We start from the raw sequence: 17659 nt of genomic DNA on the forward strand, positions 1-17659 counted from the left end.
AATAGTAAATTCTGGATGTAGTAGCAAGATATCACCGTTTTTATACAAGTATTTTCTTTTTGTAGCAGTTACTACATCTCCATTAAATAAAATATTTATGGGACAGATGACTGAAATATTAACTTTTGTTTCAGCAAACATATAAATAAAAGCAATCTCCATGGTTAGAAGGACTATTCGGACAGGAAAAATGAGTATTGTAGGGAATAGCTATGGACTTTTTAGATATATTAAATACCCTACGTCGTAACTACTTTTTGGTAGGTGAATAGAAATTTGGTCAGCAGATTGCCAAGCCTGACATTTTTACAATACTTTTAAGCTTCAACAATGCTAAGATCATTAATATCAATAAAAAGTTTACGAAAAAAACCCTTTGTTTATCTCTTTCACACCCTCTCTCCCCACTACAAATCCTATTATTGAATATATAGCATTTTTTCTTGCTTTTGCATGGTAGCCTATATGACAGGACTTAAGATTTTTATATGCACTGACCAAAGAACAAATACATTTCAGTTCTAGGCAATTTCAGGAAAAAAACTTATATTTGTGTTATAAAGATATTCTATTTCTAGCATACTAAGTTACAATAAATTTTCAGTTATAGATAAAATTGCTTTTTTTTTTAAATAAAGAATCATTCTGTACCTTTGGAGCATATCCATAATTGAGTGAATCCATGTTTTCTGAGAGTCAGGAATTAGAGTTTGTGAATTTGTTACTCCTACATCAACAACACAAATTCCAGGAGCTGAAAAGAAACTGTCTTCTTCTTCATTTTCTTCTGTTATCAACCTAGCATCTCCTCCTCCAAAAATAACTGCTGAACTTAACTTTTTATGCTAAAAATGGAAACAAAAAGTAATGAAATAGCCCCAATTTGTTGAGTACATTCTTTTTTTAAATTTATTTTAATTCTAGTATAGTGAACAGTGTTATATCAGTTTCAGGTGTACAACATAGTGATCCACACATCGCCCAGTGCTCATCATGACAAGTGTACTCCTTAGTCCTCTATCACCTATTTCACCCCCACCTCCTCCCCTCTAGTGACCATCAGTTTGTGCTCTACAGTTAAGAATCTGTTCCTTGGTTTGTCTTTTTCATTTGCTCATTTGTTTTGTTTCTTAAACTTCACATATGAATGAAATGATATTGTATTTGTCTTTCTCTGACTTATTTTGCTTAGCATTATACTCTAGACCCATCCATGTTGTTGCAAATGGCAAGATTTCATTCTTTGTTTTACAGCTTAGTAATGTGTATGTACACATACACACACACACATATGTAGGTATGTGTACATGTATGTACACACATCTTCTTTATCCATTCATCTCTATTAGGGAAGTAACATAAAAGTACAATTGATTCTATTTTTTGAGAAGACAAGCTGAGTTTCTACTCAGAAAATCCCTAGTTCACCAGGTATCTCTTCAGCTGTGGAACTGTTACGCTGTTTGCACTTCTTTATCATAATTCACAGTGCTCTGTGGGTTTGCCTGCATTTTTGCACCTACAACTTAAACTCCTTGAATGCCCATTTTGGCACACATAAGACATTCAACAGCTGTTTACTAACTGACCAAGTAAGGACTTAAATCAGTTTTCTGTCCCCACTCCCCCACTTATATATTAACATAGTCTTAATTATCCAATTAACATATGTCAAGAAATACCATAATCATATACATCAGCAATGGGAAAGTTCTGGTGTCTGGGCAGTTTATTTCACTTTGCGCTTCTATACAAAATCTCAAAAAAAACCATTTACTACTGTTAACGTCATTAATTTATCCTAGTTTATAACATCTTCTGTAGGAAAATTTAGCCCATTACCTGTTTGGCATTTAGAAATACAAATGTTTTCCCTTTGAAGATTTGCTTTCTCTCCTGTCGTCCTGACAGATCAATGTTTTTATTTCCAATAACTGGTTCATCAATAGGTGGGTAAAAGCTGTAAAAAAAAAAATTTTTAAAGAATATTCTAATTATATACTATTCTGTATGTGTACTGTTAAATTTGTAAGCAGAGTAGCTACCTAGACACTAGAAAGGCTTAATTTCCATAACACCATGAAAAAACATTTTTTTTTTTTTTTTAAGTTTTATCTGGGACAAAAAGGCAAAAAGCATCTAGAAAAATTGTGACACATGCCACATAAAATAGCAGAACTGTTCTCTATTTTCTGAAATAATATAATCCAAGGGTAGACAATCATAAAATACAATTTAATAAACATGAATCAAACAAGTTATGTGAATTACAAAAGGTTGAAAAAGACAATGTCCATAAAGATCAAATTCTACTGGCATCTCGGGTTTCCTGGGAACCAATGTGTGTTAATGTTCACATCTAATTCTGTGAACTACTATTGTGTTTTATAAGTCCATTGGAGAAGCTCAGGAAATTTTAAAACTTATTTTTGTCAGTTTAAATAAAACTTCCAAAGTGAGATTAAAAAACACAATCTTTTAGCTCTTTAACATAATGCTGTAAGAACACCTTAATCATCCATGAAAATGGGGGAAAAGAAGAAAATACAGAAGCAAAATCAACAGATAATTCTTAAGCCTTCCACAGTTCCAACTTTCTACATAATCAAATTTTTGCTACAACAATTCATAACGGACCAGCCTTTCAACTTATCCACTTTCAAGTAAAAATTAATTACTAATATTCATGAATAAGAAGACTCAATATTGTCAAGATATTAGTTCTTCCCGACTTGATCTATAGATTAAACATAATCCCAATAAAATTTCCAGCAAGTTACTTTGTGGATACTCACAAACTGATTCTAAAATTTACATGGAGAGGCAAAAGATCCAGAAGGCCCAGCACAATATTAAGGAAGAACAAAGTACGAATACTACCCAAATTCATGATTTATTATAAAATTACAGTAATCAAGACAGTCTGGTATAATGAAAAAATAGACAAAAGAGACTAGAGAGCCCAGAAACAAACTCACATAAATATACTCAACCGATCTTTGACAAAGGAACAAAGACAATACAGGAGTTCAGTCTTTCTTTCTTTTTTTTTTTTTTTTAAAGGTTTTTTTTTTTTTTTTTTTTTTTTTTTTTTTTTTAAGAGAGAGAGGGAGAGAGAATGAGCATGGGAGGGGCAGAGAGAGAGGGAGACACGGAATCTGAAGCAGGCTCCAGGCTCTGAGCTGTCAGCACAGAGCCCGATGCGGAGCTTGAACTCATGAACCCCCAAGATCATGACCTGAGCTGAAGTTGGATGCTTAACTGACAGAGCCACTTAGGAGTCCCGAGATCAGTGTTTTCAACAATGATGATACTGGACATTCACATGCAAAAAAAAAAAAAACAAAAAAAACCCCCAAAAAACAAAAAAACAAAAAAACAAATCTAGACTCAGGCCCTGCAGTCTTCACAAAAATTAACTCAAAATGAATCATAGACCTAAATATAAAAATAAAACTCCTAGAAGATAACATAGGAGAAAATACAGATGGCCTTGGTTATGGCAATGACTTTTTAGATACAACATCAAACATGATCTATGAATGAAATATCTGGTAAGCTAGACTTCATTAAAATTTAAATTTTCTGCTCTCTGAAAGGCGATGTCAAGAAAATGGATGACAAACCAGCGACTGGGAGAAAATATTTGCATAAGACATATATGATAAAGGAATGTTATACAATATATACAAAGAACTCTCAAAAGCTCAACAGTAAGAAAACAACCTGATTAACAAATGGGCCAAAATCTTAACAGCTACCTCACCAAAGAAATACAGATAGCAAATAATCATGAGATGCTCAACATCATGTTATCAGGGAAATGCAAATCAGAACGAGATACTGCTACACACATAAGAGAATGGCCAAAATCCAGAACACAGACACCACCAGAAGCTCGTGAGAACATGGCATGACAGGAACTTTAATTCATTGCTGGTGGGAATGTAAAATGGCAAAGTCACTTTGAAAGACAGTTTGGTACTTTCTGACAAAAACTAAACCCATCCTTACTGTACAATGCAGCAATCACACTCCCTCGTATTTATCCAAAAGAGCTGAAAACTTACGCCCATACAAAAACCCACACATGGATGTCAACAGCAGCTTTATTCCTTGTTTTTAAGTTCACTTATTTTGAGAGAGCGCGCGAGAGCGCACAAGTTGGGTAGGGGCAGAGAACAGAAAGAGAATCCCAAGCAGGCTCTGCACTGTCAGCACAGATCCCAATGTGGAGCTTAAACTTACAAACCATGAGATTGTGACCTGAGCCGAAACCAGGAGTTGGACGCTTAACCAAATGAGCCACCCAGGTGCCCCGACAGCAGCTACATTCTTAATTGCCATAACTTGGAAGCAACCAAGATGTGCTTCAGTAGGTGAATGGATGAATAACTGTAGTACATTCAAACAATGGAGTATTATTCAGCACTAAACAGAAATGAGCAATCTAGCTATGAAAAGACATGGTCAAACTTTCAATGCATATTACTAAGTGAAAAAAGCCATTCTAAAAAGGCTACCTACTGTATCATTCCAACTATATATGACATTCTGTAAAAGGCAGAGATAGTAAAAGATCAGTGGTAGCTGGAAGCTGGGGGAGTGGGAACAATGAGGGTTTTCAGGGCAATGTAAATACTACAATAATATAATGATGAATATGTATCATTACACATTTATCAAAACCCACCACATGTGCAACACCAAGAGTAAACCCTAACGTAAACTATGAACTTTGGGTGATTATGATGTGTCAATGTAGGCTTGTCAACTTTAACACGTGCCACTTTGATGGAGAATACCCTTAATGGGGCAGGCAATTCATGTGTAGAAATGAGAGGTACATGGGAAACCTCTGTACCTTCCTCTCAATTTTGCTATGAACCTAAAACTGTTCTAAATAAAAATAAAACCTTAAATAAAAATAATTTACTAACACAGCATGGTGATGATGAGGAGACAATGCAGGACAGGGGAAATTCACAACCTGGACAATTAGTCACTAAAAAATCAAGAATTAACCATCTGCAGAGAGCAAACAGTCAATGTAGTAAAAATATTTTGGTCATGAGGATCACCATTCCACATTAAAAAAAATTTTTTTGAATGTTTATTTTTGAGAGAGTATGAGCAGAGGAAGGGCAGAGAGAGGGAGACAGAATCACGAGCAGGCTCCAGGGTCTAAGCTGACAGCACAGAGCCCAATACAGGGCTCATACTCACGAACTGTGAGATTATGACTTGGGCTGAGTCGGATGCTTAACTGCTGAACCACCCAGGTGCCCCTCACCATCCCACATTTTAGAACTAATTTCTTTACATATTTTTTCTTCCCTTAGAGTCTTCCTTGGCCACATACATATTTCACAAAGTCAGCTAAGTCATGATTAAACAATTTTTTAAAAATTCTGATAACTGATTGAAACCACAAATGTACACGTTTCAACCTGCTACAACAGATGTTCTAAAATTATGATTCCTAGAACTTGCAATCTCAAATGAGCTATCTGCGGGGAACAGCTGACTTAGCCAACAGGATGAAATGCAACCCACTGCATTACTCTGATTTTTCTAGATAAGTGACTTTAAAATTCTATTTACTTTTTTTTTTTTTTAACGTTTATTTATTTTTGAGACAGAGAGAGACAGAGTATGAACGGGAGAGGGTCAGAGAGAGGGAGACACAGAATCTGAAACAGGCTCCAGGCTCTGAGCTGTCAGCACAGAGCCCGACGCAGGGCTTGAACTCATGGATCACGAGATCATGACCTGAGCCGAAGTCGGCTGCTTAACCAACTGAGCCACCCAGGCACCCCTTTATTTACTTTTAAAGTTACACAGAGAATAGTGAAAACAATTGTAAGTGTTAAATTTTTCTTTTTCTTTTTTTTTTTTTAAAAAAGGGCATTAAGCCCAACACGCTTGAAATCAGACCCTGAGATTAAGCCCTGAGCTGAGACCAAGAGTCAGAAGCTTAACCGACTGAGCCCCAGGCGCCCCTAAGATAAATTTTTAATATGCCTTTTATCCTCTCCTTTTTAACAAGAATTCTTCCATATTTCACTCTTCTTTCAGCGCGAAAGGCAATTAACACTTCACTTACACACAAGGGCTAGTTTATGAAATTAGCGTACACAGTAATGTTAACTGGAGGATGGAGCCATACCCAGGCAAAAATGGTACGCACGTTCAACACATACACATGACTAAAGAGATGTGAGAGTCTTACTGCTTTCCAATGACATAAAATGATTTTTAAATTATCTACATACACCATTGTGTTATTCATACTTTCTTAATTCTGCCACAAATAGTGGTTTATTGTACCCAAAGATCAGTTAACTGTAGTTTAGTTCAATAAAGAGTGAACATTTGTTGGAGCACCTGGGTGGCTCAGTCTGTTAAGTATCCAACTCTTGGTTTTGGCTCAGGTCATGATCTCACGGTTATGAGTTCGAGCCTCCTGTGGGGTTCTGCGCTGACAGGGTGGAGCCTGCTTGGGATTCTTTCTCTCCCTCTCTCACTGCCCCTCCTCTGCTCACGCTCTATCTCTCTCAAAAATAAACATTAAACGAACAAAAAAGAAGCGAACATTTGTTAAACCTTGAGCCAGGCTCCTAAAGACGGGAGCGTGATACACCCTTTGTTTTCCTTGATGGCACTACCAGAGTCCTAACTTTAATGTGTGTCATTTTTCAATATCTGGCTCTTCTACCAAGTGCCATAAAGACAAACTGTAATGCTTTTTGGCTCATCACTATATCCTCAGGTCTATCTTGCTTAATTCATGGTAGGCATTCAGAAATATTTGTTAATAAATAAACTGATACTACAAAATATAAATTAAAAACTCATCTAATAAATTAAAAGTATAAACATCCCTCAATTTCCTCAATATATAAATTTGACCATTAAAACTCTGGGACTGGACAAAAACATAAAAGACTCTTAAATATGGAGAACAAACTGAGGGTTGCTGGAGGGGTTGTAGGAGGGGGAATGGGCTAAATGGGTAAGGGGCACTAAGGAATCTTCTCCTGAAATCATTGTTGCACTATATGCTAACTAACTTGGATGTCAATTTAAAAATAAAATTTAAAAAAGTAATAAAATAAAAATAAAATAAAATAAAATTAAATTAAATTAAATTTCTGGAACTGAAGGGGTGCCTGGGTGACTTGGTCAGTTGGGTATCTGACTATGGCCCAGTTCATGGTCTCATGGTTTGTAGGTTCAAACCCTGTCTCGGGCTCTGTGCTGATGGCAGAGACTGCTTTGGATTCTGCGTCCCTCCCATCTCTGCCCCTCCCTCACCTGTACTCTCTCTCTCAAAAATAAACGTTAATGAAAAACTAAAAAATTCTGGTACTGAAAAAAATGTATTTTAGTTTTCTTTTAAAAACACTGGTAAATTAGAGCCACTCAGTAAGACTGATCTTAAAAAAAATACATCACTGTATTGTGAAGAATCTAACCAAATGTTGGAGTCATGTACAATACATATATATATGTATGCATACGATATATAGAAACAATTGATAATATAGTGATAAATAATACATATGTTCTGAACTTTACATACCTAGACAAGTCTTTTTCTCTTTAATAGTGTATGGATGAGAACAAGAAAGGAAACTAATAATAAATGTGAGAAAACTTGGGGTGGCTGTGTGGCTCAGTCCGTTAAGCATCGGCTTCAGTTCAGGTCATGATCTCAGTTCGTGAGTTCGAGCCCCGCAACGGGCTCTGTGCTGACTGCTCAGAGGCTGGAGCCTGCTTCGGTTCTGTGTCTCCCTCTCGCTCTCTGCCCCTCTCCCACTCGCACTGTCTCTGTCCCTCAAAAATAAATAAACACTAAAAAAATTGAAAGAAACATAAAGTGAGAAATCACTACTAAAAATCAGTATTTCTGAAGCAATACATTCTAGAAGTTTTAAAGCATTTCTGAGACTACAGTGATTTGATAGCTAGTAAAAACTTTGGAAAAGAGTAAATTAACTTGGGAGAGATCAAGGTCTCTGAATACTAGGTTACCACAAATATAATCTAATCTCCATTTTCTATAATGAAAAAATTAAAACAATTTGGCCCACTTCTATAGAAGCTTCCAGAGCTACAAATAGTTATGTTTTATTATATAGTAACTACTACATATAATTCACAAATTCTATAAAGTATTAATCTAGAAATCCTGACTTTCCCTATGTACATTTTATGACTTTTTAAATTCTTTACATCATCTTCAATAAATTTCATCTAACTCAAAGCACATCATCTTCATTTTTGTCTCAAGATTATCCAAATACAGAATTTTTCTCAATTCACATACAATTCTGGCCAAAGATACTGTATCTCAAGCCACAATGTTCATTTGCCCAACATCTGGATGGCTCTTTATTTCATTAGTCCCATAGGCATATGTTCATGATTTGTATAAGAACTTACTATTCAGCTTTCTTTTGGTGATCTTTAAAAGGCTTGAATTACACTGACATACACAACTTGTAAATGTGAGGTTTTATCGCCAGTAAAAAATTTCTGCTATATGTTAAATTTCTTTGCCTTGAATTTTGATTGATTACATACAGTCAACTCCATAAACTTCCTAAACTTAGACTGTTTCAGACTAACATGTTTCTTGGGTCTGATATTTGATTACAAGCCAACAGCCTGTTCCTGTTTCTTGGGTGTGGGCAGAAGACACAAGACTGCTGGGTCAGAGACAAAGTGAGCAGCAAGCCTCAGCGTATTTGTAGCATATCTCCTCTCAGACCAGTCCTGTGGGTACAGTATAAAAGGCACAAACAGTAGATTGCGTTACAGGAGAGAGGAACACTGAACTTAAGAATCCACTGAGTTTCACAGCAAGCTCTAAGGAGACCTGTTCTTTGTGCCTGGAGGGACATTACTTCTTCCCTCAAGGCTTCTCACTGCAAACCATGAGAAATGGTCTGGGTATAGAGGGTGGTCAGGGCCTTGTATTCTTGGCACATTCAGCAAGTTGCATATGAATGCATATACTAATTTTCTCCCAACAGTGTTTTCCCAAACACAATGCTTGCTATTTGAAATATAGTAACTGAGAGGGCACTCCACAATATGAGAGACTAAAAATTAAAACAAAAGGTAACTCCTTCTCTTTTCTAAGGGGTCATTTCTTAACATTCACAAAATATACAATATTTTAATGAGCTTCCTTTAATAAAGTATAAATAATCAAAATTCAGTACTTTTAAATGGAGTCTTCTAAAAATGACTTCATCAGCATTGGTATTTTGATGACAATACAGGCAAGTAAGATCTCACAAATCATGTCAGGTACATGAAGCTTAAACTCTGTCTTACCCTGAGTAAGTAACAGTCCCAAGATGAAGACATAACCGCACTAAATAGAATTGTACTTTTTGTTAGGTTAAAAATATACTTCTTATTCAATTTTTTTTTCAAAGTTTATTTATTTAGAAAGAGAGAGGAAAGGAGGGAGGGAGGAAGTGGGGCAGGGACAAAGAGAGGGAGAGAAAGAGAATCCCAAAGCAAGCTCTGTGCTGTCAGTGCAGAGCCCAATGTAGGTCTCAAACTCACAAACCATGAGATCATGACCTGAGCCAAGACGGAAAGTCAGATGCTTAACCAAATGAGCCACTCAGATACCCCAAAACTATACTCTTATTTTAAATCCAGTGATAATGCTGTTTCAGAACTAAGAGGTAGTTACATTTTATTAAAGAGCCACCACAATTTCATAAACCTTTTGTAACCCATCCTATTTAATATTTAAATTTAATCCTTTTTCTATTTGATAGTTGAGTATATAGTCAAATAAGACTTCAACAAGGATATCAGAATGGATCCCAATAGGTACACAAATCTAGTAAGGCAAAAAACTACATATTTTAAAACAATATTAAAATTTGATCAGTTGCCATTATCAAACATGGCTAATGTAAATGCTTTTCATGGTTAACAATGAATTAGAAATTACTGAATAACCTTATAGCTGAGAAGTTTTATTATAATCATCTAAGTTAATACAGTCACAAATTAAAGCCAGAAAAACTTATGACGAACCTAAATTCAAAAACAGATCCAGGTTAAACACACCTAAGTGAGTCTGAACAATAAGTAGAAATCAATGACTAAACCTAAAAACTTCAAGACCATAAAACATGTATTATCAGTAGTAGAAACCTATCAGACCCCTCCAATCCCAAGTAATACAGAATTAATAATTGTTTATTATCTGTAGCAAAGATCATTACTTATAGGATTCATTGGGTTCCCTAGGGAGGATCACAAATAGGCTTCAGGAAAAAATGTGATTCTGTTGAAATACTTTGCAAGTTGGTAGTATGTAAGTGAAGTTTCTAGAGGAAAGACTAATGTTTTGTTGCTCTCAGAGGGGTCTAGGATTCAAAAAAGGTTTTAGAATCATCTATTTTAATACCTAAGGACCTCTTTCTAGAGTCCAAAAACAATACATTATCAGTTAACCTCAATATAAAAGAAACCTTCCAAGGGAAAAATAAAAACAAGGAGAAATGTCTTTCAGTTACTTTTAAAAGCAGATACATAAAAAAAATAAAGCAGACACATATTATCAGGTATAAATAGTCCCTAAAACACACACACACACACACACAAAACCTGTGTTGGGCAAAATAGTTTATGTAACGATATTTTACAAATACTAATACAATTCTTAACTTGCATAACATTTCAGATTTTTAAAGCCTCAAATACTCAAAGTTATCCTATAGAGATTCAGATGAGTTTATAAAGTATACCTATTATGTCTAAACGCTATAATCTAGAGACATATATTTTAACCAAGCATGTTCATGTGCTAGGTTGACTAAAAACACCTACTCATTTTTACAGTCACCAGCAATTCAACCATGCAATCTGAAAATAAAAATCCAAACATCTTTCCTCCTCAACTGTAGCTTTATATTACTTCAAAGCATCAGAAATACAATATATACGGTAGATAGATCCTTTAGTCGGGTGGTTCACAAATTTAGCAGTTATCTAAAATCATCATCACCAGCATCATCATCATCATAAAAGTTACTACGGATCCTACCAGATATTATTGCAATTAGGAACATTTCTTTTAACAAGCACCTATCGTGGTGCCAGGCAACATCCTCAGACTCTGTATACTCTATTACTTAAAATAATACCACTCCTAAATACTTAAATACAGGACAAATATTAACCTCATTTTTCAAAGGAGATAACTGATGCTCAGAAGAAATAAGCTCATTACCAAGGCCACAGTGCTATTAATAGTCTAGCCCAGGACTATGTGACTCCACAGAATGACATTGCTGCACCACACAGTTCCAGGGGTCCTGCATGCATGATGACAAGCACTGGAACATGTGGCCTCTGGACTGTACCTCTGTGCCATTTGCTGTCCTTCAACTATTTTGTTTAAATACTGGCATATATGGGAATGCAAGCTGGTGCAGCCACTCTGGAAAACAGCATGGAGGTTCTTCAAAAAACTAAAAATAGAACTATCCTACGACCCAGCAACTGCACTACTAGGTATTTATCCAAGGGATACAGGTGTGCTGTTTCGAAGGGACACATGCACCCCCATGTTTATAGCAGCACTCTCAACAAGAGCCAAAGTATGGAAAGAGCCCAAATGTCCACTGATGGATGAATGCATAAAGAAGATGTGGTATATATATACAATGGACTATTACTCGGCAATCAAAAAGAATGACATCTTGCCATTTGCAACTACGTGGATGGAACTGGAGAGTATTATGCTAAGTGAAATTAGAGAAAGACAAAACTCATATGAATTCACTCATATGAGGACTTTAAGGGACAAAACAGATTAACATAAGGGAAACAAAAATAATATAAAAACAGGGAGGGGGGCAAAGCATAAGAGACTCATAAATACGGAGAACAGAGGGTTACTGGAGGGGGTGTGGGAGGAGGAGATGGGCTAAATGGGTAAGGGGCATTAAGGAATCTACTCCTGAAATCATTGTTGCACTATAGGCTAACTAATTTGGATGTAAATTAAAAAAAAATTAAATTAAAAAATAAAATACTGGCATATATGTCACATTTGTTTCACTCACTGAGATTGAAGACAACAAACCGTTATTTACATACTAACAAAAAAAACTTTGTAAAATTGAACGCTATATCCTGAAACAGTCTTTAAGAGTTTTTATGTTTTACATTTATATGTTTTATAATTTATGTTAAGACTACATAAAATCAGTGCTATCACATTCTGTACATATTACATTTAAAATGCACAATACAGGAATTTCCAGGTTGGTGAACACATGAAGGTACAGGGAGGGTGGTGCACCTGGAGAGGGCGTGCAAGCTCCTTGCCCTTTCCCCATACTTTGCCCTGTGCATGTCTTCATCTGGGTGTTGGTTAGCATCCTTTATCATACCCTTTAATAAACTAGTATAAGTTAAAAATATATACACAGGATATACCTTTCAATTTGTGGAGGCTGTTTATTGGTCTTAACTGCTTTAACAAATTCAGTAAAATATTCTGGCTTTACAATCGGACATCCACAAATGAGTGCACATATTGTCTGAAAAGAAGAAAACATATGTGAATACATATACCCATGTTCTAGCTTTTCTTTTTTTTTTTTTTTCAGAAACTACAAAGGGGCTGTTCTATTATGTTTTCCCTTTCATCTCTCTAAATTTATAAAGGAGCCACAATCTATAAAATTCAAATCAATATTTGGCCACTAACTTAGTTTTAGTAATACAAATCTCTGTAGAATGATTTGATTTTAAGAAGCCACCAATTACAATATTAATTTAAAAACTGCTTTGGGGAGGGGGTGCCTGGGTGGCTCAGTTGGTTAAGCATCCAACTTCGGCCCAGGTCATGATCTCATGGTTTTTGAGTTTGGGCCCTGCATCAGGCTCTGTGCTGACAGCTCAGAGCCAGGAGCCTGCTTCGGATTCTCTGTCTCCCTTCTCTCTGCCCGTCCCCTGCTTGCGCTCTGTCTTTCTCCCTCTCAAAAAATAAACATTAAAAAAAATTAAAAAAAAAAACCTTCTTTAGGGAAGGCAGAACATAAGACATAAATCAATTTTAAAATGTATTCCAATTTAAAAGACATTAAAATATTAAAAAGTAGATCATAGGACTAAGTCTATCAGGTACCCTAGAGATAAACATGAGTTTTAAGACCTTTTCTGCCTAAAAAAATGCCTTTTGAACAGATTGTAACTATGGATTCAAGTATTTTTGAGAAAGTAAATAAAAGAGTAACAGTTTGGGGAGGGATAAAAGCTCAAAATATACAGAGATCAGGGAGGGTGGGGGTGGAGAAACCGCAAATAGCAAGTGAACTAAACTATCAACATCAAATATATCAAAACCTGAAAAAGATTAGAAAATACCACTGAATATAAAAATCAAGATTCATCATAACTTTAGGAAATAAAACAACTGAAAAATTTCTAAATATGTTTCTAATAACAAGAGGTAGTACTTAAATATGAGCAAGCAGCTTAGGGTGTCTCTCAAGAATGAAATCTGAACACACCAACCTCAAATGCGAGTGAAATAACTGACTTCTGGCAGGAAGCAGTGATGTGCAACTCAACACTGGACTGAGTAAGCTCTGATACATGTGATCCTGGGCAAAGGATTTAATTGGTCACGCCTTAGTTTCTTCTTCAGGAAATAAAAATTGAACTGAATGTTCCTTAAGTTTCCTTTGGGTTCTGACATTTAATGATTTTAAAAATATAAGATAACTTGTACTTTTAGATAATTTACCCCAAAAAGAATACAACAACTAGGTTTTCTTTTTTGGCACATGACTGATCAAAAGTATCTGAAAAAGGACTGCTCTACAAGTCAATGATGGTGTATATCCAGTGACTCTCTAATAACCGCTGCCATTAGTATCCCACTCACTGGAATAGTGTGTACTCTGGTGAATGAATGCTAGTTCCAGGTCTGTCACAGACTCAGTAAATCTCTCTCAAGACCTTCCAACTGCCTTTGCTCTTATTTCATAACCACCAAGTGAAAGCATGACTACCTAAGTTTCACTTCTCAGGTACCTTAATACCTTCAAGGGAAGTCCACACATAAATACGTGGTCACTATAAAGGTGCATCCTTACGGTAAGCTAATAAATGGACATTTTGATTTACTAGCATAAATTGGTTAATCACTCTGAATTTATAAATCTATTTCATAAACTTGCAAATATGGAATGATCCTTGATCAGAGATAACCCCACCAACATAAAAGTTTAACCTGAGGTTCAATCTAAGCAGCAAGTCTTTCTCTATGATACCTGTTTAGCTAAAATACTTATATTCTAATTACATTAAATATTAATGGATTTTTGCATCTAATAAAGGAATCTAAATATTTTTTGCTTTTCACTATAGATACTAACCTAAAACAATCTCACATTATCTATAGTCAACCTGTTTAAAAGGAGACAAATCACCTCCCAATGTCATTCTTCAATTAGCTTTGGATACGACCAAATCTGATGAAGATGCAAAATCTGAAAACACACCAAAATATATCACTGCTTTAATGAAGAGTTGGCACCTTCTAATGGTGTGTACCTACATACATGTCTCTAGATTGTGAAGATAATATTAACTGGTAAGAACTTAGAAAGTCTGTGATTAGGGCATTATAGAAAATAGAAACTAAGTAAGAGAGCATGAGACCATGAGATGAGCTGGAGGAAGACAATCTGATAGAAGAGACTAGAGATGCTAACTTCGGAGACTGGCAGTTGACTTCCATCACTTTGCTTTTAGACTGAAGATATCAACTATAAACTTATTGGTGAAAAGTATACCATAAGTCATTTTTAAAATGCTAAATCAAAACCTGAAATATAATTTTATGTGCTTTTGCTTGTCTCAAATAATAAACAAGTTACCTGAAAAGTCATTCTAGCCTATATGGTATACAAACGCATGGATTAACATATATAAATCCACAACGAACAGCCCTGATAATTGTAAAGTAAATGGCTTGTGTATAGTGGGAGAGTAAGCTTAAATTCAAGAACTTATTTTAACATAATAACAAGGCATTCAACCTACTTTAATGGTAACTTTGACTGATATCATGACAAGATGAGTACATTCTTCTGTCCAATTGTTTACAGTAAGTCCTCCAAGTTGCAATATAGCTTGATTTAAAGCAGTTTTCCCAGAAGCATCTAAACAAGAAGAGCATGCAACCAAAGCCTCATATTCTACTCTGTAAATGAGAATAAGTTACATACAGTTGTATTATCATAGCTCCAGAGAGGGCAACTTATAGTACTGTAAACTTTAAGCTCATGTCACATTCTGTTATTTTAACTTTTACGTGTTATTAAACTTCCTAATTTATTAAATTATCACTTCCTAAGTCTTAAGTTGCACTTAGGAAAAACAATGATCAAAGTTAACATTATGCTTTCATTGATGTGGAATCAAACAAACGTAGCTCCCATTAAGGTCCTCAGAGACCAATCACACTCTTATTCACCCTTGGCACTACCTATGATTGGCAAAGAGCACTAACCACACACGATGCAAAGTTCACTAACATGCTAAGAAGGAACTAAATTAGACGGTTTTCAATTTATTATCTATAAATAACGTGTCCTTTAAAATTTGAGTAGTGCAAAGCAAAGCCATCCATTTTTAGTATCAATTAAAAAAATCCTTACCTGAATTTACTTTCAAACACTCCAAAAGTAACTCTGTCCCCGGTCTTCAAAGCTTGGGAAAAGCCATTCTGCATTTTTTCCTCATTAACAAAGGTACCATACTTAGAATTATCTTTTATTGTCAATATAGGAGTTTCATCTGTTTGACTCTGGGGGAAAAAAAAAAATCAATACCTAATTTAAAGTCTTTTACCACTCAGTAAATACAATTCTCAGGGGGGAAAGGTTTCAAAATAAAAAGCTGGTAACTTTTGAATAGGTAATTGATAGATGGCTAACTTCCTAACACATTAGGCAATAGTTATTGTTTTGGTTACCTGCATAGAATCATCACTCAGCTAGAAATTAATGGCAAATATCTTAATTCCAGGATCACCCCTCTTAGAACATGCATTTTTGTAAGTCAGTGGAGATTTTTCTGACCCCTGAATTTCACACATTTGACAATTCCTTGTTTTTGTATAGTCTGTTTCACAGCTTCGTTCCTAAGGGTTGTTTTTTTTTTTTTTTACATTATCAAAATAACATAGTAAAAAATGGTCCAATGAGAAAAGGGTAGAGTCTCTAACCTGCAGTAACAATTTTATTTTCCCTTTAGGAATTTTAACAATAATCTTCTATACCTAAAAGAATACAGACACAAAACCTAAATATTACTGAACAGATCCAGCATTTGATAGTCTTTGCTCAAGATAATGGCTTTTCTTCTTATTATCACCAGCATTATGAGCGCATATATATATATGTATATATTTATATGTGTTACTTTCAACACCCAGAGTTGTAATTAAAACAACTAACCAACCAAAACAAACTGAAAGCCATTCAAAGGAGCTATGGGACATAAGCAACAGCTGTTTTTCCTAATAAAACAAACCAATTCCCACTGTGAAAACCTACATTATATGGGAAATGCCTATCTTCACATGGCTTACAAACTCTTTAAATAAAACAGGAGTTCTGACTTTGGCTCAGATCTCGTGGTTTGTGAGTTTGAGCCCCATGGACCCTGGAGCCTGCTTCAGATTCTGGGTCTCCTTTCTCTGTCCCTCCCCGACTAGTTCTCATTCTGTCTCTTTCAAAAATAAACATTTAAAAAAAAAAAAAAATTTTTTTTTAAATGTTTATTTATTTTTGAGAGAGAGAGAAAGACAGAGCATGAATGGGGGAGGAGCAGAGAGAGAGACACAGAATCCGAAGCAGGCTCCAGGCTCTGAGCTGTCAGCACAGAGTCCGATGCGGGGCTTGAACTCATGGACCGTGAGATCATGACCTGAGCCGAAGTCGGGTGCTTAACCGACTGAGCCACCCAGGCGCCCCCTCCCCCCAAAAATTTTAAATAAAGCAGGAGTGTGACAGTCTGTCACTGCTTCACTGCCAGGCTTGGCACATTGATGGACACACAGTAAACACGTAATGTTCATCAAGTAGGTATAAATGTGTTCTACTTCCTTTGACTTTCTAAATTACTACAACAGAGTAAAACATGGGAACAGAAACTTCAAATATCAAACTAAATGAGTATCATTTGTACGACTACCAAAATGTTAAGTATTTAACATTTAAAGAACACCTTTATGAAATTAAAAATCCTACAAACTCTCTCACATACCCACCAAAGTAATCCTGTAATTTCAACTCCCTTACTATATAAACTAGTGAAATAAAATTAGTAACATACCGGCATGGTTACTGAAAAGTTAGCAGTTAACACAGCATGATTTCGACTGATTGACTGATCACCTTCAATTAGAATGCCACAGTTTTTCCTTCCAACAACGTATTCAACACCAGTCAACAGTCTGAATGGTTCTATTAAAAAAAAAAAAAAAGTAAATGTATAGACACACATCCAGATACACATATATATGCAGGCAAATACTTCAATATTCTTATTTTACTATTTAAATGTTAATAATCAACTTTATATAAATCAA

The 17659-nt window shown here is 35.4% G+C and overlaps 1 protein-coding gene across 4 annotated transcripts in view; it reads right to left on the reverse strand.

Annotated features, from left to right (window-relative positions):
• Positions 1–17659, reverse strand: part of NBN (nibrin) — a 50942-nt gene that overhangs the window by 31617 nt on the left and 1666 nt on the right. For 3 of the 4 annotated variants that reach the window (XM_019453418.2, XM_019453417.2, XM_019453419.2), the window contains exons 2-7: positions 17404–17534; positions 15723–15871; positions 15106–15265; positions 12487–12590; positions 1843–1960; positions 652–845 (exon numbers count right to left, since the gene is read on the reverse strand). In XM_019453418.2, coding sequence (XP_019308963.2) covers positions 652–845; positions 1843–1960; positions 12487–12590; positions 15106–15265; positions 15723–15871; positions 17404–17534 — 856 coding nt within the window. The remainder of the gene's footprint in view (positions 1–651; positions 846–1842; positions 1961–12486; positions 12591–15105; positions 15266–15722; positions 15872–17403; positions 17535–17659) is intronic. The other variant, XM_019453420.2, reaches the window with a different exon arrangement.

This window comes from Panthera pardus, unplaced genomic scaffold, assembly GCF_024362965.1.
Source record: "Panthera pardus isolate Hobbes unplaced genomic scaffold, ASM2436296v1 HiC_scaffold_7, whole genome shotgun sequence".
In the NCBI taxonomy this organism is placed as follows: Eukaryota; Metazoa; Chordata; class Mammalia; order Carnivora; family Felidae; genus Panthera; species Panthera pardus.